The 23,797-nt window shown below is 31.5% G+C and overlaps 1 protein-coding gene across 2 annotated transcripts in view; it reads right to left on the reverse strand.

Annotated features, from left to right (window-relative positions):
- Window positions 1–23,797, reverse strand: part of LOC134715013 (uncharacterized) — a 53,792-nt gene that overhangs the window by 18,184 nt on the left and 11,811 nt on the right. For both annotated transcript variants that reach the window (XM_063576840.1, XM_063576841.1), the window contains exons 2-15: window positions 16,193–16,260; window positions 15,595–15,648; window positions 14,408–14,473; window positions 12,663–12,737; window positions 11,639–11,746; window positions 10,932–11,034; window positions 9,302–9,440; window positions 7,859–7,931; window positions 6,910–7,107; window positions 5,124–5,229; window positions 4,127–4,243; window positions 2,946–3,052; window positions 2,012–2,133; window positions 1,198–1,343 (exon numbers count right to left, since the gene is read on the reverse strand). In XM_063576840.1, coding sequence (XP_063432910.1) covers window positions 1,198–1,343; window positions 2,012–2,133; window positions 2,946–3,052; window positions 4,127–4,243; window positions 5,124–5,229; window positions 6,910–7,107; window positions 7,859–7,931; window positions 9,302–9,440; window positions 10,932–11,034; window positions 11,639–11,746; window positions 12,663–12,737; window positions 14,408–14,473; window positions 15,595–15,648; window positions 16,193–16,260 — 1,482 coding nt within the window. The remainder of the gene's footprint in view (window positions 1–1,197; window positions 1,344–2,011; window positions 2,134–2,945; window positions 3,053–4,126; window positions 4,244–5,123; window positions 5,230–6,909; window positions 7,108–7,858; window positions 7,932–9,301; window positions 9,441–10,931; window positions 11,035–11,638; window positions 11,747–12,662; window positions 12,738–14,407; window positions 14,474–15,594; window positions 15,649–16,192; window positions 16,261–23,797) is intronic.

Below are 23,797 nucleotides of genomic sequence, written 5' to 3' on the forward strand. Positions count from 1 at the left end.
CTATCAATGACTTACAAATAGAAATTCACAGAATGAATCTAATTGACCTACAGTGCATCTGGTAAAAAAAGAGTTTTATGATAGTTACAACAGAAATTACATTTAAAATTACAAAAAAAAAAAATATAAAATGATAACAAAAACTATTTTTAAACATTTAACATTTCAGCAAAAGAAAAACTACCAGAAGAAAGACGTCAGTGTTTTCGTGGACAGTGTTTTTCTTTATATATACATGTAAATACTGACTGACTGCCCTCTCTGCTGGTTAACTGAAAGTCCACGTCAGTATAATCAGACCTACAGCCAGTATTTAAGCTCTGACATGAAAATACGAATATTCTGTTTCATTGAAATTTCCTGTTTCCAACTTTGTTTTGGGAAATTACTATAAATTATGGAATATATCTACCTGATGCAAAACTCTGATTCATTGCCCCATATATGATTATTCATTTTGTCCTTTAAATAAGCTCTGCATTCATATTCAATTTTGGATTTTCCAATATTTTTGTTTCGAGCATCAAAATCTATTAAAATGTGGACGTTTAAAAGGTAGACCACCAGTATATATTTTTTTAGACAGTATTTTTTCATAATTTGCCAAAATGAAGATTTACTATGCTCTTTTCAAAAATTTAGTTAATAGTATGGGTCACCGTGCTATTTTTCAAGCTATGAGTCGTTGAAAATTGACATAATTTGGTTAGTTTGTTCATGAAAAAACAAATTAGTGTGCATAAATAAAAATCTATGAGATAGAATTTTGAAATAAATTGTGAGAAGAAAGGTTTCATAACATGTTTTAAGAAAATAAAAAGAAAACATGGTGTCACCGAACTTGTTTTCTTGCTACAGGTAAAAATCAAAAATTTCCCTATTAGCCCAGTATAAATTTTGTACTAAAAGAATTATCTCCCCTTAAATGGCTCATTTGAAAAAAATGATTTTTAAACCACAAAAAATGTTATTTGTTAAAATATTTTGTATAAAACGATAAATTAACAACTTTCCTTAAATAGAAAAAAACAGTCTAACCATTGAATTGCAAATCTGTCTCCAAATTTGCAGATTTAGGCAAATAACTAGCCCGATTTTGTACTGTAATTGTACAATCCAAGATGGCGGTATACCATAAATACCTTAAACATATTGAAACATGCCAACTCCAAATTCGGTTTACTAGTTATAGAGTACCTTTATGGACAGTGTTTGCTCTAAGAGAAAATCCTTTATCAGCAGGATGGTTCTTTCCATAAACACTATCAAATATCAACAACATTAAGTTTTGTTCACCCCATGCAGATGTTGTCCAAACATCACCAGCAGTTGTTCCACATTTCCTTAAATAGCCACAACAAATTTAATAAATACATATAAGTAGACGATTAGGTTGAGATAGAATATTTCATAAATACTTTTGGGTGTGTAAGGATTGCATAATAAGTATAAAAGACTAAGGCTATTAAGAATTTCATAAAATTTAACATAAGATTCTTAGGAGAAAAAAAATCCATAACATGTACAATTTTATCGTTTGAATTGTTTTTTTTCTTTCTTTTCGGTGCCTTTTACAACTGACTATGCTGCAAAGTCTTTGCTTATTTTGAAGGCCGTATGGTGACCAATAGTTGGCAATTACTGTGTCATTTGATCTCTTGTGGGGAGATGTCTCATTGGCAATCATATCACATCTTCTTTAATAATATGTTAGTTCCATAAAATATAACAAATAGTATCTCTGGCGTATAACAATTCAGTAAGATATATTATGTAAAATCAATACAACGAACAGAATGTCAAAACTATATAGGTTCGGTAGGTAGGCATTTTTTTGCAGTAAAGAATAACGACATTAATAAAGCTGAATCTGATTCTACGACATAGTTATTGTAGAATTCTAAAACAAATTAGGGTTGGGTTACCCTAACTTAACTATTTCTTTAGGACTAATTGCAAGTTAAAATTACATAATAATCAAGAATTTATAGAAATGATATAAAATAATTACCTGACACCTGTTTGACCAACCAGGTTATATCGGACCTCTAACCAATGATAACATTTGTTATTATCAACCACAGGCAAATGAAAGACATCAACATTCGCTCTGACATGTAACTCATCTGGAGCCTAAGGAAAAAAGAATTGATGTAAAGTATATGATATTTTGTCCTACCAGATACAATTGGTAGCTCTTGGAAAAATGAAAAATGATAAAAATACCGAACTCCGAGGAAATTTTAAAAATTGAAAGTTTCTACTCAAAAAGCCAGTGATTCATTTTACTTTTACAAAAGAAGTCTAAAGAATTGATTTTTTTCAATTCGGTAACGCAAAATTGATGAATTAAAGAAAGACATAACAAAGAACAAACTTAACTGATACAATACATGCTACAAGTCACAACCAAAAGAGTCTTCGTAAAACAAATAAAAGTTAAACGAGTGCAACCCTATATTCAGTTTAAAGGCATTGAGCTGCCAAAACATGATCATTTTTTTAAGGAATTAGAACTACATTGCGTTAGTCAAAGTCTACGAAAGTAAATCCCGACAGATAATCTGGGTAGATCTAACTCGTAAGCTCAGTATATACATTAAGTTTATAATTGATCTGTATGAGAAGTCTCGGTCCACTTGATTGAATTGACCTCGAAGTCACTAAATACTTGAACATTTAACCGACTATAATATATTCATTCCTTGTAAATGTATTATACATCAATATCAAAGCTCGTGTTTATTTCATTTTTAAAGATAAAGGATTTTGAATATATGCTTTGTCATTAATAACGATTTTTTCGAACTTTATGTCAAGAAAATCTTGGAATTTCATCTGACGCTCATTCAATTCAGACAAAAAAACTAATAAAGGTCAAACATCGGTAAATTACACTTGCTTTTAATTTGTTTAACGTATGACTATCAATATAACTGACTAACCCGTAATAACCAGACACATTTTGCATCAAGATTGTAACTATCTGGATAATTCGGTGTTGTAATAGTGGTTTCTTGTCCTGGATAAATATCAATTATTCCACCACACACTGAAACACAATTGATTTTAGTGATTACACCTCACGGCCGTACAGGTAGACTAAGCCACAAACAATATCGAAAATTTCTTAAATCCCATTTTTTTATTTTTATATTCTTCATTATATTTGATAAAGAAATTAGGTGTTAACAATTGACATGAAAACCCATCATTTTGCTCACGCAACACTTACTTAAGGTGGTATGGGAGTCTGAAATAAAATGATAGTATTGCTAATACTTTGCCAAAGTGTAGTATCTATTGATATATGTTCAAAAATATCATAAAAATGATATGTAACCGTGCATTTTCTCAAGCTACAGTCTGTGACAAAATGACACATTTCGTATGGATTATACTGGAAAAAACAATTTTGTGAATAGAAACTAAACAAATTGATAGAATTGTGAAATAAATTAGGAAAAGATAGCCTTCAGACAATGCTTTGAGAATATCAAAAGAATAGATAGGGTCACCGCACGTTTTTTCCGGCTAAAAGACAAAATAGCAAAATTCCATGTAGATTCCTTCAGAAAATGCACTGTTTTAGAGTTACCTCCCCTTAAAATGCCAATTTGAAAATATTTAAAAACAACCAAAAATAATCAGCATTTGTAAAAATATCAATATTTATAAGTTATGTTCTTATAAATTGGTTCTTTAAAATGAAAATTCACATTAAATATCTGCATTCCCGCCTCAAATTTTGCTAACTTGATAGAAAGTATGGACCTTAGATTCTCTGTTTTTTACAATCCAAGATGGCGAAAAACATCCATACCATTCAAGTGAAGTTCTGATCAAATCGTAGTTTTTTTTCTCTTTTGGAAATCCAACCAAACTTAAATGACAGAATTATTTCACTCTACTGCAATCAACATTTATTTTATTAGCAATCAAAATCGGACTTTAGAGTTACTGGGAAACTAGCTACTCTAGCGGTTGTATGAATAAGATATAAATATTTAAACAGTTCTATAGATCTGATAATCTTACTACAATTTTACAATGTTGATCTCTAGATTTTATTTTGGTTTTTCGTGATTTTACAGTATATCCTACATTTCCTTCCTAGTCAACTCACCTTCCCCATTTATCACTGACTCACAGGTATCTCCTTCAAGTCCTTCGGGACATTTACAAATACATTGGAAGTTCAAAAAGCCACCATTTTTACATTTTGGTGGATTCACACACTTATCTGTCCAAAAGAAGAAAAAAGTTTCAACGTAAGACGTAACATTAATTTTCAATTAAACATTTTTAATTTCTTATTACTATTAGAATGATAAAACTAAATAACTTTATCTTTTCCTACAACTAACTGTTTGAAATTTTTCTTCACCAAATGGTATCTTTATAACTTAAATAATTACACTACATTAATTACAATCCGTAATTTTGATTGGCTGAAAACAATAGAGATAGTAATAAAAGATACCAGGCTTATAATTGATTACGCCAGACGCGCGTTTCGTCTTCATAAAAAAAGGCAACAGAAGTATACGGCTGTTCGAAAGTCATCAATAGATTGAGAGAAAACATATCCCGGATACAAACTAAAACCATGGGAAACTCTTAAACTTAAAACTTAAAATATAAGACTCATCAGTGACGCTCTGATCAAAATAGTTCTAAGTACAAAGTTGAAGAGCATTGAGGACCAACACTTCAAAGATGTATGCCAAATACGGCTGAGGTAATCTATGCCTGGGCTAAGAATATCCTTAGTTTTTCGAATTTTTATACAAGTACATTAACAAACAGTAAATTTATAAAATTGACCATATAATTGATTTCAATGTCAACACCGAAGTGCTGACTACTAAGTTGGTGATACCCTCAGGGACGACAAGTTAACCATCAGTGGCAACGACCCAGTGGTGTATATAGTTATCAAAGGTTCTATGCTTATAATTTAATAACACATTAGAAGAGATAATTAAACATTTATCAACCGGCACGGAAATATTGTAATTTGTCTCTGCAGCGGTACTAGTAAATTCGGGTGAAATTTCAATGTATTTCTTCCTAGAAAATAATATTGCAAAGTGTATGTCAACAATTCCTTGTAGTTATACCTGTACATCTGTATGCATCTGTTATATCTTTTATGTCATAATATGATAAATCACCACCATAATTTGTCAAGAACTTTAATTCAGGTTGTAAAACTTCCATGCCGCTCTGTAAAGAGACAAATGAAAAATCAACAAAGGTACTACATTTGAAACGCATTAACTGATTTTTACATTTTCTTTATTACATGAATTAATCTTATCAGTCAAAATAAAACATATTTTCGTTCTTTGCATTTACATTGCAACCATTCAGCAAAATATTTGAAAAGCAAAAAAAGAATAAAAATATAAAAGATGAAAAAAAGGTGAAAGACATCAAATATTAAAATAGTAGAAAGGAACAGAAATCACCCTGGCAATACCAATAAATGACGAAACAGACATTATAGAAAATAATATATGTTAGATAGTAAAAGAGAGCTTCCCATGTACATTTAAAGTTAGGATTCCTGAACTGATGTACTGTTGAATTATATGGTTGATATCAAAGTCACAAACTTTCACAACGTCAAATGAAGATCAGTCACAATACATACATAAAATGTGTATTTTTCGTCATTTTCATACTGTTATAACTATAATGTGTTGGAAATTATTTTAGATAAAGGAAATATCTCCCTCATAGAAAGGTTTCATACCTTATTTAGTTAAGTTATAATTTAGGTCCTTTTCGATATGAATAATGACGTCGTTCTATATCACAAGTTCCATTTCAAGCAACAATACACATGATAAATTTTAAAGAATGTATTTGTAGATGTACACAAAGAGAGCGTCAAAAAACATAAGTCAAAGAAAGCAACAAGGTGAAAGACCACAGGCACTTGTCTCAAAAAAATTTCCTATATACCTTAATATAACACAAGGTACTTAACTAAATTTTTGAATAATGACACCCAGTCCCAAATTCCCGTTATTTTTTTTATTTTTTGAATGTCAAACCTACTAAAACTTAATATGCCGTAAATCTAAATTGATTTATCTACACAATGGTATATAACACGACTATCATTGTTGTCGGGATCATTAGTAGCAGGCCTCAGAAGTCGGTCAACGGGATGTTTTTTTGCATTCGTCTCAATTTTTGGCAACACCCAGTCCGCATGTAATTTTATACTGGTTTCTCATTGGTCAATCGCCTGGCTAAAAATAAATGTGGGAAATTGTGGTCAATTTATAACTCTACACTAGTGTCGTTGTGTACACGTGTGTTTCATAACAAACTTATTTGGGTTTGTTTCACATAATCTGTAAAGAATTTACAATAAAGGTAATAATTCATAGTCAGAGGGAAGCTGACAGTTTTTATTTTAATAATTTTTAATAATAATTCAATCACTGCGGGCTGGGTGTTGCCAAAAATTGAGACGAATGCAAAAAACATCCCGTTGACCGACTTCTGAGGCCTGCTACTAATGATCCCGATAACAATGATAGTCGTGTCATATACCATTGTGTAGATATATCAATTTAGATTTACGGCATATTAAGTTTAATTAGGTTTGACAACCGAGAAATAAAAAAATAACGGGAATTTGGGACTGGGTGTCATTATTCAAAAATTTAGTTAAGTACCTTGTGTTATATTAAGGTATATAGGGAACAAAAATTTGAGACAAGTGCCTGTGTGAAAGACGTGCAGACAAATAACAACCACAAAAACAAGACAAGAAACCAATTAATTACACTAAATTTGTCACAAACACGAAAACACATGATCAATATAACAGTTTTGCTAAACATGATGCAATAAAACAACGTGTAAAACAATTTGAATCAAACGTACCCCAGCACCGTACTGCATAACTGATTCATAATCATATGGGTTATAGTTTCGTGTATCCATTTTACCATAATTTGCATCACCTTTTGTAGACTCTCCCAGAATATCCCACCTCATATTTAAATGATGATCTCTGTCAGTTCTGCTCTGTTCATGCCATATACCTAATGCATGACCCATCTCATGGATAGCAACTCCAACCTGAAATCATAACATTAAATCATTATAAAATAAAGCAATACCGACACTAGTATTGGAACACAGCAGATTTAGAGTTATTAATATATTTTGTCATTCTTACGGGGGCACTAGCTAAATATTATATTCTCAAGTTATGTCTCTATGAGATGAAACATAGAGATTATTTCTGGGAATAAGTACGTAAACAAAACAAAATATCATTGAATATTGTGTATCTGCCCAAAAGAAGCATGGTTTATGAAACAGCTGTGTTTTCAATGTGCAGCCTATACACATCATTTTACACTACTTATTTTATCCATATATACATTTAGCTATTTTAGACATACTCATTCTATTTTCAAATTTCTCATTTATATATTTTTCATCAATTAGAAAAATGGAGAACAAAGACATTGTCAGACGCTTTTTTTTTTTTTTTTATAAATCTTGGTTTAAGGATTTAGTTACTAGTATTGAAAATAATAACAAAGAAAAAGTGCAAATAAACATAACAATACAATTTAATATTTGGATTGAAAACTTTTTTAAAATTCGTTTCTCAGTAAATGAGTCGTATTACAATCTATCTTATTTTCATTTTTTTTGCTTTCCATATTGAATATAAAATAGAAATAACCTTTTAAGTTGTAGACGAGAGGATTTTTATACATATTTGTTTTCTTTTCTAAAGACTTGAAATATTGACAAATATGGCATGAATACATCAAATGTGTATAACATTTTGTTTATTATTAGAAATTTTACAAACCCATAAACAGCCTGGCTGACCTAAACTGATGGACTGACCACTAAACACTTTTCCAACATAAGACCAGCAGCCTCTGTAATAAAAAATGTGTTGGAAAAAATCTAAGTTATGTTGGTCATGCTAATAACTGCGCAGTAATATACAATATATCTTTCTTCTTTTCTTCTTTGCTTGTTAGAAGAACTCGATCTCACTAGAAAAGAAACCTATGAAACAAATATTTTCCAGATTGTTAAGTAGTTCGTTTAAATATAAAAGGAATTTGTGAAGGATCTTTAAAAATAAATACATATTTTTTATGTTTGCAGTCTGAAAATTGAAAGGGCGTCAAAGGAGTAAAGCAGTTAGATATAAAGACTTACATAAGAACAAAATAGAGACAAGTTTGCAACAAACAATTGTTTTTATGTAAAACAAAATTAAGCAAGCGATAATGACAAAATAATAGATTTCCTTGAAGCTGAATCCAATTATTCCTTATATGGCCATCTTTTAATACTTATTATTGCATTTTACAAGACAATAAAAGTGGTTATGCATACGTTTTCGGATTGAGATAAGTCTGCCAATTGATATTTTATCGTGTGTTTTTCTATGTTGTGATGTTATGCTATTGTTTCAGAAAAAGGGAGAAGGTTTGGATCCATTAAAACGTTCAATCCCGCTGCAAATGTTTGCACCTGTTTTAAGTCAGGATTCTGATGTACAGTAGTTGTCGTTTGTTTATGTAATATATACGTGTTTCTCGTTTCTTGTTTTGTTTATATAGATTAGACCGTTGGTTTTCCCGTTTGAATGGTTTTGCACTAGTAATTTTGGGGCCCTTTATAGCTTGTTGTTCGGTGTGAGCCAAAGCTCCGTGTTGAAGGCCATACTTTAACCTATAATGGTTTACTTTTTAAATTGTTACTTAGATGGAGAGTTGTCTCATTGGCACTCACACCACATCTTCCTATATCTATGGCACTAGCAGTTGATATATATGTTTAATTGAGTATTTGTTTCTTTGGTGCGCACATGTCCATCTTATTGCAAAAATATACCTGGAAGTTGATGCAATACTATCAAAATGTTATCAAAATATAAAATGCTCTCATGGTTTGTTGATATGGTAACAAATTGAAATATGTTTTTGATTTTTCTTTTCATCTTATATCTTTGTATAGTTAGAACACAAAATTATAAGACTATCTTATGGTAACTTTTTGATTTGAATTAATATCTAAGCAAAATAATGGCCTATTTGCCTATACTCCTTTACTGAAACTGCTAAGTGAGTTTCAACTGTTGGTAAAGCTGGAAATATCCTCAAAATGGATACAAGAAGAAATGTTCGCATTTTCAACAAAAACATATGTTATGTTAAACATGTAATGAAGAGTTGATTGCACATTTTTTTTAATCATTGTTTTTAAAAAAAATAGAATTAATAGCTTAACTTACCCGTCACTTACGAAATTAACCCATCCAGTATGCCCTAGTTCTTGTTCTAGAGTCTGTGTGTGAGGAACAAATTGTATACATGTGGTTTCGTTAAATCTTTTAATAGCATCTTCTATCACAGGTAAAGCTCTTTCGTGTGCTAAAGAAAATTGTAAAACTATATTGCCTCAATTTTTTACATTTGAAGTCATTGTTTTCCAATCGAACAATACGAATATCTTAACTAGTTTGAAACAAAAAATAATGCGTGGCTGAATACTAGTATGCAAAAAGTTGATTACTTTGACCTGATAGAGAATAAAATTTACTATTTCTATTAACCAATTACTAATATACCCTTTTAGTTAATAAGCACTGTAACGGTGACTATTTTGCGGTCGGAAGAAGACCATGAGTAATATTATCGTCATTGTCCAACTACAGATGAGAAGAGCTTGGTAAGATATAACAGGAAAACGACAACGACGACAATTGATGAAAAAAAAGCATATAACCCTGTCGGTACCCTGTGGTTCAGGTTAGATAAAAAGAATATCTTTGTTGCTGTACAACTTTGTACTTTTTTCACTTTCGATCTTTTATATCTGGGCGTCACTGTTGATGTTTGTGTGGACAAGGCGCGTTTTTGGCGTATTGAATTTTAAACCTGATGCATTTTGTTATCTATAAATCATGTTTTTCTTTGTCTAATATGTTCTCCTATTTATTTGTATTGTAGTCCTGTAATATTATGTTGTCATCTAAATGTTATATTTAACTTTGCCATTAAAGTGCGAGGTTTGGCATGCCACAAACCCAGGTTCAACCCACCACTTTTATTCCCCTTTAAAAGTGTCCTGTACCAAGTCAGGAAGATGGCCATTGTTATATTATTGTTCGTTTATGTGTGTGTTGCATTTTAACGTTGAGTCGTTTGTGTTTTCTCTTGTTTTTGAGATATTGAGATAAGACGTGGCACGGTACTTGTCTATCCCAAATTCATGTATTTGGTTTTCATGTTATATTTGTTATTCTCGTGGTGTTTTGTCCGATGCTTGGTCCGTTTCTGTGTGTGTTGCGTTTCGGTGTTATGTCGTTGTTCTCCTCTTGTATTTAATGCGTTTCCCTCGGTTTTAGTTTGATACCCCGATTTTGTTTTTTGTCCATGGATTTATGAGTTTTGAACAGCGGTATACTACTGTTGCCTTTATTTGGTTCTGTTAATAAGCTGGGGAAAATAGGAATTTTTTGGTAAGGCAAAACAAAAAAATGGATAAGTTTTTGACTGGTTTTAGTAGGAAACAGTTTGACTTTGATAGTGCTTGTCAATATTTTTTTATAGTGAATGCACAAACATTATGGTAGATAGCATTGGTACAAAACACATGCATTCTTGTTTTTATATTTTGCATTTTGATACCAGGCTACTGTAAACTTGGAAAGTTTGGCACAAAGATAGAAATAAGAAGATGTGGTATGCTTGTCAATTTTAAAAATTGGTTTATGACCATCGAACTACAGCTCAAACACTTGTTTTGGAAAAAAAACTACCTGTTATAATATAAGTATTTTAATAGTGCCTGTGAACTATAAAATATGAGGCGCATGGTAAATGACATTTTATAAACTTGTATAAAAAAACACTTCTTACTAAGTGAAGTTGTGTTGATTTCATAAGGTACAATGCCATCTGGCCACAGATTATTTCCTGCAGTAAATGCTCTTTGTGAAACAGTACCATGACCTTCACCGGGCTGAAAAAATATAATACAATATTCAGCATATCTGTAAATATTTAAATTGGATTATTTATTTTAAATTTGTTTATAGGAGAAGAAGTGGACGGCCGTGACGACAATAAATGTACGTAACGCGTCCGGTATGAGTCATTGAACATAAGAGTCAGACTAACTATGATCATGACTGATTCTGTATGAGCCATGCGTACAATCTCCCATGCAGAGTTATCGGAGAGAGACAGGACCGATAACTGAGACTGCATGGGAGATTGTGAGCCATACTGTGTTTACCATTACTTATGCGTAACGCCATTTTAAGAGATCCTATTCCATTCAGTGTGACTCATTAGGGGCATCATCGGTTTCTGTGACTCATACGGGGTTTGGTCGCCCTATAAGGAAAGATGATGTCAGCACACGTCTTTTTGCCATGACTGTAAAGCGTCTGATCCTGCTACTTGCGTCATTTAATTATTAGTCGTTATCCATTCTTTTGATGTATTTGAGCTTTCGATTTCATTATTGATTAGGGACTATCAGTTTTGATTTTCATCTGCGTTCATTTTTTATGAGATTCTACTTCTTATTGTTGAGAGCATTTTATCATCTAGCTTTATACCTTTTCTGATTCCAGACCAAGTTCCACTTTTTGTTGGTGTGTCAGCACATGTTTATCTTGCTTATCTGCTTTGGCTTTGAGTCCGTCTTCTGGATGTAAGCCATTAGCCTGTAAAACATTTAAAACTTGTAATATTTACAATGTAGGAATATTAAATATATGATAAGTTATGATAAAAAAACTGACGTGGAAAATTTTAAAGTCAATGAGTTTTCCTTAATCAATTACACTTTACCTTGAAAACTGATATTATTCCAACGTATATGCCATGAAGAGTTAGTTTTTTACTGAGTTATACAAGATATGTAGATATATATATATATATAAGACTAACTTTTTGACGAACAAAACTTTGTTCTTATTATATATAGATTATTTAATGAAAATCTGTTTTGTAGTAGCATATAACTCTATGGAAATTTATCCCTTTCCGAACCCATTGTATAAAAAAAATTAATCAACGTGTGGTTGCTGGTGATCTCAAAAGATCATTGGATGATTTTGAGGGTCATGACCTTTTTAGCTAACTGAATGAATCAAAATACGATAACAGGTGTTAATGAAATTGACAACTTCGTGCAATGTGAAAGGCACTCGAAGGGGATTTTCGGTTAACAAAAAAAGAAAATGTCTTTTTAATCATTAGAGAAACAGATTATTACATAGTTACTCGTGGATTATCGGATTTATCCAATCTCGATAGTTAAATTATAAATTTTAAAGTCCTCGCCGAGGCGGCTCGGACTTTAAAATTGATAATTTTAATAACTATCTCGATTGGATAAATCCGATAATCTACTGGCGGCGAGGACTTTAAAATTTATAATTTAAATAACTATCTCGATTGGATAAATCCGATAATCTACTGGTATCAATGTAAGAATCTATATTTATATATTAACTTTTTTTTATCTCTCTTTTTTATATATACTCTTTGGCCAGTTTATTGTCTCTTTCACACATTGCCCATTTCCATTCTCAATTTTATATGAAAGCATTTGTTAGCATGTTATTTGTATATTACCAATAATATATGACCATCTCGTAGAACTTGGAAACTTTCAGCTAATTCCATGAACTTGGAATCTGGATCGACATACTGTAATAAGAATTTAAAAAAAATATTCAACAGGATTAACAAATTCTGACTAGCGGTAATGGTTGAGGTAGTAGGTTTGACTGTTAGGGAAGTGGCCCTTAGATATTTTTTTATAATTTAATGTTGGATGTAACAAGTCTTCTGATTGGATGACAGAATTATGTCTATCAACTGAAAGGCATATTTTTAATGTGACCATGACGTCGCCATCGATTTAATCGGTTTTAAATGGAATTTAGAATTAAAATAAGGAATTACCGTAAATATACCTCTGGGGTATGTATCCATGACACAAATATTTCTTGTTTGAATATTTTGAATCTTTCTATATTTTCGTTTCAAATCCTAATTAGCTTTATCAGTTTGTTTACAAAATCACCTCCTACGTTCAAAGGACTAAACAGTTGCTGCCTTCGAAAATAATAGGTTGTAACATGTAACTATAAACATTTCGATTTTATATTTGTTCACATTACCACAAGTTCCTTTACGAATATATTGCCTTTTTCAAAACCTGACACAAGTGCTTGTTATTTTGCAATAGTACTGAGCTGTAAAGAATACATTATTACTGTAATAGAAGTAAATACTAGTTAACTGTAAAAGAGGTAGTACTAGTTTACTGTAATAGAGGTAGTACTAGTTTACGGTAATAGAGGAAAATACTAGTTTACTGTAATAAAGCTAATACTACTTTACTGCAAAAGAAGTAAATACTAGATCACTAAAAGGTTGTACTAGTTTTCTATAATAGAAGTAAATACTAGTTTACTGTAATAGAGGTAGTACTAGTTTACTGTAATAGAAGTAAATACTTGCTTTCTGTAATAGAGGTAAATACTAGTTTACTGTAATAAAGCTAATACTACTTTACTGCAAAAGAAGTAAATACTAGATCACTAAAAGGTTGTACTAGTTTTCTATAATAGAAGTTAATACTAGCTTTCTGAAACTGTGAAATAAAGGTATTACTAGATTACTGTAATAGAAGCAAATACTACTTTATTGTAATAAACAAGTCATAGATACAAGGACTAAATTTAGTATAAGCCAGATGCGCTTTTCCTCTACAAAAAACTCATCAGTGACGCTCGAATCCAAAAAAGTTAAAAAGGCCAAATAAAGTCCGAAGTTGAAGAGCATTGTCGACCAATATTTCTAAAAGTTTTGCCAAATACAGCTAAGGTAATCTTTGCCTGAGGTAGAAAAGCCTTAGTATTTCAAAAAATTCTAAAATTTGTACACAGTAAATTTATAGTATTAGTAACAATATCAATGGCTATTCATGTCAGCACAAAAAGTGCTGACTACTGGGCTTATACTATTTTACTGTAATTGAGGTAAATACTAGTTTACTGTAATAGAGGTTTAAAACTTTATATAGTTTAATTTAATTGAGGTAAATACTAGTTTAGTGCAAAAAGGGTAAATACTAGTTTAGTGTAATAGAGGTGAGCACTGTTAGATAGTTTACTGTAATTGAGGCCTTTAATACTAGCTAGTAAAGGGTAACAGCTGTACATTCTAGTTTAGCGTAATAGCTCTAGGTAAACACTATATATAGCTTACTGTAAGTACTTGTATACTGTACTCAAATCAAATAGTATCATTGAACGAATCAAAACGCATCAATATGATTGTAATGATGTTATATAAACATAAGCACTTACCTCGCTTTCCAATTGATGTATGTTTTCGTTTGCTCTCCTATCATCCTTTCGTTCTAAATTCTGTAACTGAATTTTTAGACAATGTTAGTAAAGGGAAACAACTCTAAAATAAAGTATGGTATAAAAAAAAAACCAAAAAACAAGCTCTTTTCCAAATGTCTACCTATTTGTTTGTTATATTTTAACTTGTGTTTGCGATCACTTCAGCTTGTGCTTGTATATGTAAACACAAACAATTACATATCTATGTTTTCTTCTTTCTCTATATGGGTGATATCCTCTCACTTTAAATAGGCATTATTGTAGATGTTAGGGATTGATATAAGTTGTGATATATGTTAATTGACACGTCACTACAGACACATATTGGACCAGCTTAGAAATGAACCAGAACACCACTATTAAGAAAAGGAAAATTAACAAAGGAAAATTCGTCTCGTTTATCATCAATTCTATCGGATAGATTGTTTACTGACAATGTATCGTCTAACCTGCTGGTATGAATGCTACCGTCTATAAAGAGGGATTTCACTTGATATTGATGGAGTTATGCCTCACAATAATTCATAACAGTAGAACAAACCAGTATTTGGTAACTTTGTTGATCGCATCTATCTTTGAAAATGACTTGACTAAAAACTTAAAATTGAGCACGACAGCGAGTATCGGTTGAGAAATAACATTGCGATAACGAGATAAACTCAATTTTCTTATCACCACCTGCTTATAAATGTAACTTTCCAAGCTATTCTAGGACTCGTGGTTCGTGTACATAAAGTGCTAAGCTTCTTTTTATTATATTTTTTTTATTTATCTATAATAATGCATTGTTTTAATATTGATACAGAAAGTACCAGCAGTTATAGATGTTGCATTTCATTTCTATTTACGGATTTAAAATTTAATATTGCAATACATCATGACTGTTGTCAGCCTAATAACAAAAATCGGATCCCAATGAGTCATATAATTATATTTGTTAGTTTTGCCTGTTCTTTCCCCAAAATAATGTATTTGTAAACAACTTAATATTTTCTTACTTTGTATTTTGTTCATGTTTAATTTTTGAAAATAAATAGATACAAGAAGATGTCGTATGAGTGCCAGTGAGACAACTCTCCATCTAAGTCACAATTTGTAAATTTAAGGTAAACCATTATAGGTTAAAATACGGTAAAAATACCTACTTTTGTAAGAGTCTTTAAAACTTCTCTGTAATGATTTCTACTCTGTTGGGTCCCCTGCAAGGTTTATTTAAAAAAAAAACATTTAGTATTTAAAAATAGTTTCAGTAATTGATAAATTCCTTCTGCTGTTTCAATATCATAAAAAAATATGAACACTAATATACAATATAAAATATAGAAATCTAACTACTGAGCAACACGGACCCCGTCATAAACTGAGGGTTTTCTCATACGAATAAGAAGTAGAAAAAGATCGCCGTTGTAAGAATGATGTAAACTGAATTGTTTTCTGTCACAAAGTTATTTGTATCACTTTAGTTTCTTGAACCTGTTCATTCTTATATCTGAATTGTCCTGATCTATTTGTCGACTACAGTTTTTTTTATTGTGTTGTCTTTTTCTCGGCTTTCGTCGGTTATTGTGTTGTCGGGTTTTCACCTTATATCGTCTTTTCTTAGTTAAGCACATTTTTCTGTCTACCTTTTTTTTTTGTACAAACACAGTTTGTAGCATTTTCTATTTGTCCATTCTGTGGTTTATCATGTAATCTGAGATATATATTATTTAATCTCACGGTTTACTATTTATGTATACATACTTCTCCATGTCTAAACTCCTGATTTATTCTTTTTAATGCGGTCTTTATTTGTTCGTCAACCCTTTTATCTACAAAAATATATACGCAATTTTAAAGATACAAGAATCAGAGTATGTAAAGTGGGAATCCAGTAAGTTCATTTTCACTGTTGTATGCGATTAAATTGAGAATGGAAATGGGGAATGTGTCAAAGAGAATACAACCCGACCAAATAAAAACGACAGAAGGTCACCAAGAGGTCTTCAATGTAGCGAGAAATTCCCGCACCCGGAGGCGTCCTTCAGCTGGCCCCTAAACAAATATATACTGTATGTTCATTGTAGAATAAAGGATCATGGGAAAAATACCAAAATAATTGATTTGAAACAAAGTTTTAACTTATTTTCATTGTGATATGTCTTTTTAATGTAAAATAAAAGTATTAAAGTTCAAATATGTGTTATAAAAGCTACATAATATAGAATATCGATTATTCAAAGCGAACCATTTTTACTATACATGTAGATGCGATGAATTATCACTGTATGGCATTCATTTCTGATGTAGAACTTTTGAAAATGCGATGATGTAGATTAATGTGATAATTAGACTTGCAACAAATGAAAAACTTATTTGATTGCTTTAATATTCAGTTTATGACTTGCATATGTCTATAAAAAACTAGTTGTCCATTTAAACGTTTTCCCACAGTATTGACATGTGTGAACTGTATTGCCATGTTTTCCTGGTTTGTGATTCGCTAGGCCTTTTGTAGTTTCAAATTCCTGATAACACAAATAACACTGTTGCTTGTTGTTGTTTTCTTGGTGCATGTTGTTTCAAATTATGTTTGTTAAAAAATAACTTCTCGCATTTCTCAAATTTATAAGGCTTGTTGTTCAGGTGCTTGTTGACATGGCCATCAAAGTTCTGTTTTTATATGACCGCAATTGTTTTTTGGTTCGTATATTGCTATGATGTCGTCATCGTCTGCGTCGTCTAAAACACATTCGGTTTCCGGACAATACCTTCAATGTAAGTGAATGAATCTATATAAACTTTTAGTGGAGTGACAAAGTCGATGAATTTTCAACTTTAATGGACCACCCTACCTGCAGGATAAATTATACATTTTTGGATAGAGAAATGGTTAAAGTTTAATGTTTGCCTGGTCGTAGAATCGAAATATGTTGCATTTTTGTTTAATTTGGGGTTAAAGTGCAGTGGTCAATGTTTTCACCGAAGTACATTTATTTCACACGGGGTAATGAACAATCAAAAAATAATATCACATTTGCTTTAATAAACAAAATTTAATTCTTAAATGAAGCAATAAACTGTAACAATTCACTATCCAAAAAAAAAAATTGAAAAAAAATGAAAAAATGGCGATTTTAAAGAAAATTCAGATCAGTAAAAATATTTACACACAGGATAAACATGTTTATGACCTTTAATTGGTATTTTTTTCTTCGCATATACATTTTACGATGTATTTCTGATTTATACATTTTTTCAAATTAAAAGAGAGTAAATTATGCTTCTTGTATGGTATATGCCAGTTGTCAGTGGCAAATATTTCACCAAAGGTATGTGAATGAGATCGAAACAATTAATTCCAATGCGTCTTTGTTATGTATACTCCAATAAAAATACATATTGTACGGATAGAAACACAAACTTTCCCTTATTGCAGGATAGCTATGCATACATTTTTGGCCTTCAGCATGACTTATGTAAATTTATAACTCAATTTTGTTTTATAAACTATAAAATCATTGCATGAGGCGAATGTCATTTTGATGTTTGAAATATATATCCTCTACTTTGAAAGCATATATTTTGTGGCCTTTGCATATTGTCTGCTCCATTGGTGGGTTGTTGTCTTTTAGACACATACCCCATTTCCATTCCCAATTTTATTTGTAGACACATCTATTCTGGCTATCCTTTTATGTCTTTTAATGTCAACTAGAATGAAGGATTTGAATGCTTCGTAATACCGACCCCTGGACATCAACTGTATCAAACAAGGACAAAACACACTAACATAAAAAGTTAGGAAAATATTATTGAGGTCAATATCTGATTTTGTACAAGTTAAAACCATTTTTAAGCAATATTTTGTACAGGTTATAACATGTATGAGGTACTTTTGTACAGGTTATAACTTGTATTTTTGCATTATACAAGTTATAACATGAACAATATTTTTGTACATGTTATAACCTGTACAAAATCACAACTTGTACACGACACATACATGAAACCCGTAAAAAAATAAAAAGTGGTCAGTCATAAAGGACAGTTGCAAATGCAAAACAAAACATACACAAAAACAAAATACACAGGTTCAAATAATCGCATAGTCGAAGTGATATTAACCACAAAGAAACCAACTGTAATCATTTTGTTAAAAATATTGTCATGAATATATACAGCTTTACATGATTCACTCAGACGCCATTTTCATCGTCATCTTCTTCACTAATTTGAAGGTGAGTAAGATAGTTTCTACAACTCTCAGAACCTTCACACGAACAAATAGTTGTACAACCTAGATTTTGCTGGTTGCAGACACAATTTTTATCGCAAGCCTTTTACCCTTGCATGTGCAAATAAGGTCTTAAAGGAAATCTGCTGTCATAGGTCCTTCAAACAAAATTGGTAGAAAACCATTTTTACCCTCTTGCCATCCAGAGTTTTTGGACTGTCTGGTTGCTGGTTTTGCAATGTATGAATGCATCCAAACTTGCGTCTGTAACCTTGCACGGAGGATGTGTTGTAAAATGGACGCCTCACATGGGGGTAGTCTAACAAGATTCATATCTTTTGTTGTGGCAAATTTCACCCTTAACTTTCCAGGTCTTCATGTAAATCACTGAATTTCCTCTTCGGATCGTATAACAAAGCAACAAATTTGCATCCATCATGAATGGCGGATTCCTGATCTCCCGTTGAAAACCCTATCTGAAGGGATTGTAAATTGTCTGCACTTTTCTGCAAAAGTTTGTACATAGACTTCTTTCCGAGACCAAAAAAAGAAGAAGTCGAAGAATCATTCGTGTATCTGCTTCTTCTTGTGTGCTGTATAAGTCAGTACAATTTGACAGGCCATCACAAGAAAATCTCTTGACAACTTCTGGGTTTTCAAAAACACCCGCGAGAAACAATTCGGTACCTCCCTCTAAAGGAGACTTCCAAAATACCTTTTGCAATACTCACCAAGTAATCTGATAAGTGACTGTTTATTTTCTGGATTGCAAAAGAACTTTTTCAAGTCCGGAATTGCTCTTCCTTCAACAACATGATAAACCTTTTTAGCTCCAAATGACAAGGTTTGACGCAATCTTTCCGTTGCTTTGATTGAATGTTTTACATCGTAGCGATCAAAAACATCGACCACTATTCCAGCATTTAAAAAACACGTCAGAAGCATTGCTACATAGTTTCGTAGCAGATCACCAACTGTGTTGCATTTCTTGACATCCCGGATACATTGAATAATTACCATACCATCACGTATCAAAACTGTATTTGCTGTGTCATAACTTGGAAGGTTGAAGAAAGAGCAGATTTCCTCTCCAAGTAGGTGAATTATATCTGATTTGCAACACTTACGCATGGTACCATCATCGTGGGAAAGTGCTGAAGGTATTGAACCAATTGGATATGCCAAGATCTTGTCTACTGTAACATCTTCTCGAACATTAGCCAGGGCTAAAGCGCGACGAAATATCATCTCTGGGTTTATATGGGCTTTCACAAAGTCACCTGTTTTACATTTGAGTTTTGAAGTCTTAGTCATATCCTCAAATGTCTTTAGTGGAGACCTCGAAATAGGACTGTAGAAAACACGGTTTTCACCTTCAGTAAAGCAACCTTCGACAAAAGACTTGACCATTTGGTTGCCACGTTCAATAGATTTTAGGAGAGAATCTTGTTTGAGGATTGCAGACACTGATTTCATTGCAGACACTGATTTCAAATGTAAAAGCCACACACCATCACGTTCAGCTCTTATATTCTGTAACAATATTTCAACTGCACGAAGAAACATATCCCAAAATGCAAAGGTTGGTGAACTACTACAATAATGTGTTCTGAATTCTTCAAACAAAGGTAAAATATGTTCTTCAAAAACATTGAAGAACTCCTCAATATCTCAGTGCTTTGTGGTGTGCTAGGGACAGCAAATGAGCTATGACAGTCAAGGAACACCTTCCACACATGTGGTTGAATCGTTTTCATACGGTTTTCATCTCTAGACCAATTAAAGAATGCCTTAAAAAAAAAGAACCACAAGAGCCTCATAGGCCAATGTTAATCCTCAAACACCACGATTAAACTGTTTACCAACTAGCATTTGATCAACTGTATTTGAAGCATAAATTCCAGAGTCTACAAGTAAGTCAGAGAGCCCAGCTGATGCCCATAACTTACCAACTGTTGCTATAAAACAGGAAAGCCAGTGAAACCCACCGAGTCTTATTATATGGGAGTGAAAAACATCCGGTATAGACCATTTCACCTGTTGGGCGACATCATATAATTGCTGATCAAAAGTTTGTACAGGGTATTGTTGACCAGCACGATTTGACATATCAAAACATTGTTTCATGGTGGTATATACTGTTGCCATGTCGCTAGGTTTGGCGTCAAGGGGCATAACGTTCTTTTGGATTTTGGCTTGTCGTAAGGTAAGCATGCCATAAGTTTGGTATTAGAATCATCCAACGTCAGAAATCAAAAGTAATAATACTGCGCATCGGTAAGGAATTAAAAATCCGGAAATTCAATGAATTTTATAGCAATGTTTATAAATGGCTAAAAATATAGATATACTCATCCGAATGAGCTGAAATTGGTCTCATAAGTTTAGAAAATGAAGATTTATTACTTTTCACATAAAAAACTTTGTAATATATTGATAAATTATGAATTACAAGTTTTGTAACCTCTCCGTTCAAATAAAAAAAAGAGTATTAATTTTTCAAAGGGGATAAAAATGTAAAAAATAAGGTTCAATAGAACAAATTTTCATTTTATAATATACATGTGTAGTAACTCTCTTAATAAAATCCAAAATTAAGAGTTTGTAGATTATAAAAATGAAATCATGTTAAAAAATGGTTTCGAAATGCATTTCAAGTTAAAATCGAAAATTCATTTTCTTTTCACTCTCCAAAAAAATTGCACCGTACGAAATGTCTACGACCGGGCAAAAAAGTTAGATTAATGTATTGGCTTTGCAAAAATATAATTTTCAGCCTGCAGGTATGCCGGTCCATTAAACTCGTAAAATAAGCACCTTTTTTGTGATTTGTCACTCCACTATTTAAAGAAGGTTCAATACCACAATAGGAAGGTTGGGATAATTTTGGGGATGATGATTCCGTTTACGAATAAGGGGCCTAAAGCTGTGGTTTTTTTTAGTTTCAGTATAATAACTTGTGTATAAGAATTTCGATTGCTCTGAAATTGTACCACAGTGTTCAATACTACAAGTAGAAGGTTTTTTTTAATTTCAATTTTTTGAAAAGTTTTAAAAAAAACCTACAGTTGTACAGTATTGCGCATACAATTTGTAAGATCTTCGACCACATTTACCTTATGTCAGAAACCTATGTAATGTGGTTTTGATCACATTCCAAATTCGGATAAATTTGGTAGGCATTCTCCATGCTATCAGTTTTTATGCTCATTGAGAAGTCTTAAAATTTCAATTCACACATTTTTGTCACTCATTTGTGTGGATCTTCTAATGCCTGTAAAAACTAGCTTTCCATTTTGTCTTGAATTGACCAATAAATGCAATGGTATGAAGACCCTCCTTTTTAGCTTTAGTTCTTTTTTTCTGTTATTCATCTTGTTAATCACATGGCAAAACCAAAAAACAAAACGCATCAAAAACGAATGGACAAGAACTGTCATATTCCTGACTTGGTACAGTATGTACACAACATTCAAGCAAGACTTTATTTTTGATGAAATAAAAAAATTGTTGAATTTTAGAACGTTTGAACTTCAATGTGGTCGATAACTATTTCGATAACTTGGACAAAAATCTCCAAATCCCAAATTTAAAACAACGGCGAGATTCAGCATGCCAAAGAAACCCAAATATTCAATTGTTGTAAAAATCCAAAAGAATTTATTTCTAGACAGTTTGGATCCCACACTTGTAAAATAGGCCAAAAGTTAAACACAATCAGCCTACCAAAGAACCTCAACCTTTATTTTGAACTCTGTGGACCAATTTAAAACCGGACCCAAAATTAAAAAAAAATATTTCTTCACGGTTAGATTTAGCATATTAAACCTCATTGAAATTGGTCAATAAGTGATTTTATAAAAAGTATTAGAAAAGTGTTGTTGGTTTTTTTTTCATCTTTTATCCATTCTATATCGATAGACCTGATAGATAAACGTATTTAGTAATGAAGTGTCATAGCATTGGATATTGATTTCCCCTATATATTCAATGTAATTTTGTACCCTATCGGAACATTTTAAATGAAGTCGGTGACATATATACTTTATTTTACATTTTTTTTATGTACATTTTCAATATCTATTTGTCTGAGTTTATATTATTTTCAAATCTATGGACTGGTCATTTACTGATCCTTGACCTTAATATGTTTTCGTTAATTTAAAAACACTTTCAACTCTTAAATGATCCACATGCTATTTTATGACTCCACAATGTGTTACATTTAAAATAAATATCAATTCTATTGAATTTATTGGAGTGTTCGATCAAACTTTCCTTCTCAGGGTCAGCCCTATGAAATCCTTAATTAGTGTTTGAGCAAGTCGGCTGAATTAGGAAGAATGTAATGCATAAAAATGAATAAAATTCATACACCGCATATACAATACTACGGAAGCGTATTAGGGACATAGAAAAAATAAAATTGGCAGTGAACTTTTTTTTCAAAGTTGAAATTTTGACTTTTCAAATCTCGAAATTTTGACTTTAACTTGAAATTATGGCTTTTCAAATCCCGAAATTTTGACTTAAACTTGAAATTTTTACTTTCTAAAATCTTGAAATTTCGACTTTTCAAAAAGTCAAAATTTTGACTTTTTTGAAACTCGAAATTTCAACTTATAAAAAAGTCAAAATTTCCACTTTAACCTCGAAATTTCTACTTTTTAAAAACTCGAAATTTCGTCTTATTTTTAAACTCGAAATTTCGACTTATTTAAAACTCGAAATTTCAACTTATTTAAAACTCAAAATTTCGACTTTTTTAAAACTCGAAATTTCGACTTATTTTAAACTCGAAATTTCAACTTATTTTAAACTCAAAATTTCGACTTATTTTAAACTCGAAATTTCAACTTATTTTAAACTCAAAATTTCGAATTTTTTTAAAACTCGAAATTTCGACGTATATTAAACTCGACATTTCAACTTATTGTAAAGTCAAAATTTCGACTTTTTTTTAAATCGAAATTTCGACTTTGATCTCAAAATTTCGACTGTTGAAATCTCGAAGTAGTAGAGTAGACATGGACGCAAATTATTAAAGCGCCATCCACTTATTTTGGCAATTTGTATTCAGAAACTGGTTTTGTTCTTAAATTAAGATATGGATAAGCATTTAATATTAAAGA

The sequence above is a fragment of the Mytilus trossulus genome, chromosome 4 (genome assembly GCF_036588685.1).
Source record: "Mytilus trossulus isolate FHL-02 chromosome 4, PNRI_Mtr1.1.1.hap1, whole genome shotgun sequence".
Lineage (NCBI taxonomy): Eukaryota > Metazoa > Mollusca > Bivalvia > Mytilida > Mytilidae > Mytilus > Mytilus trossulus.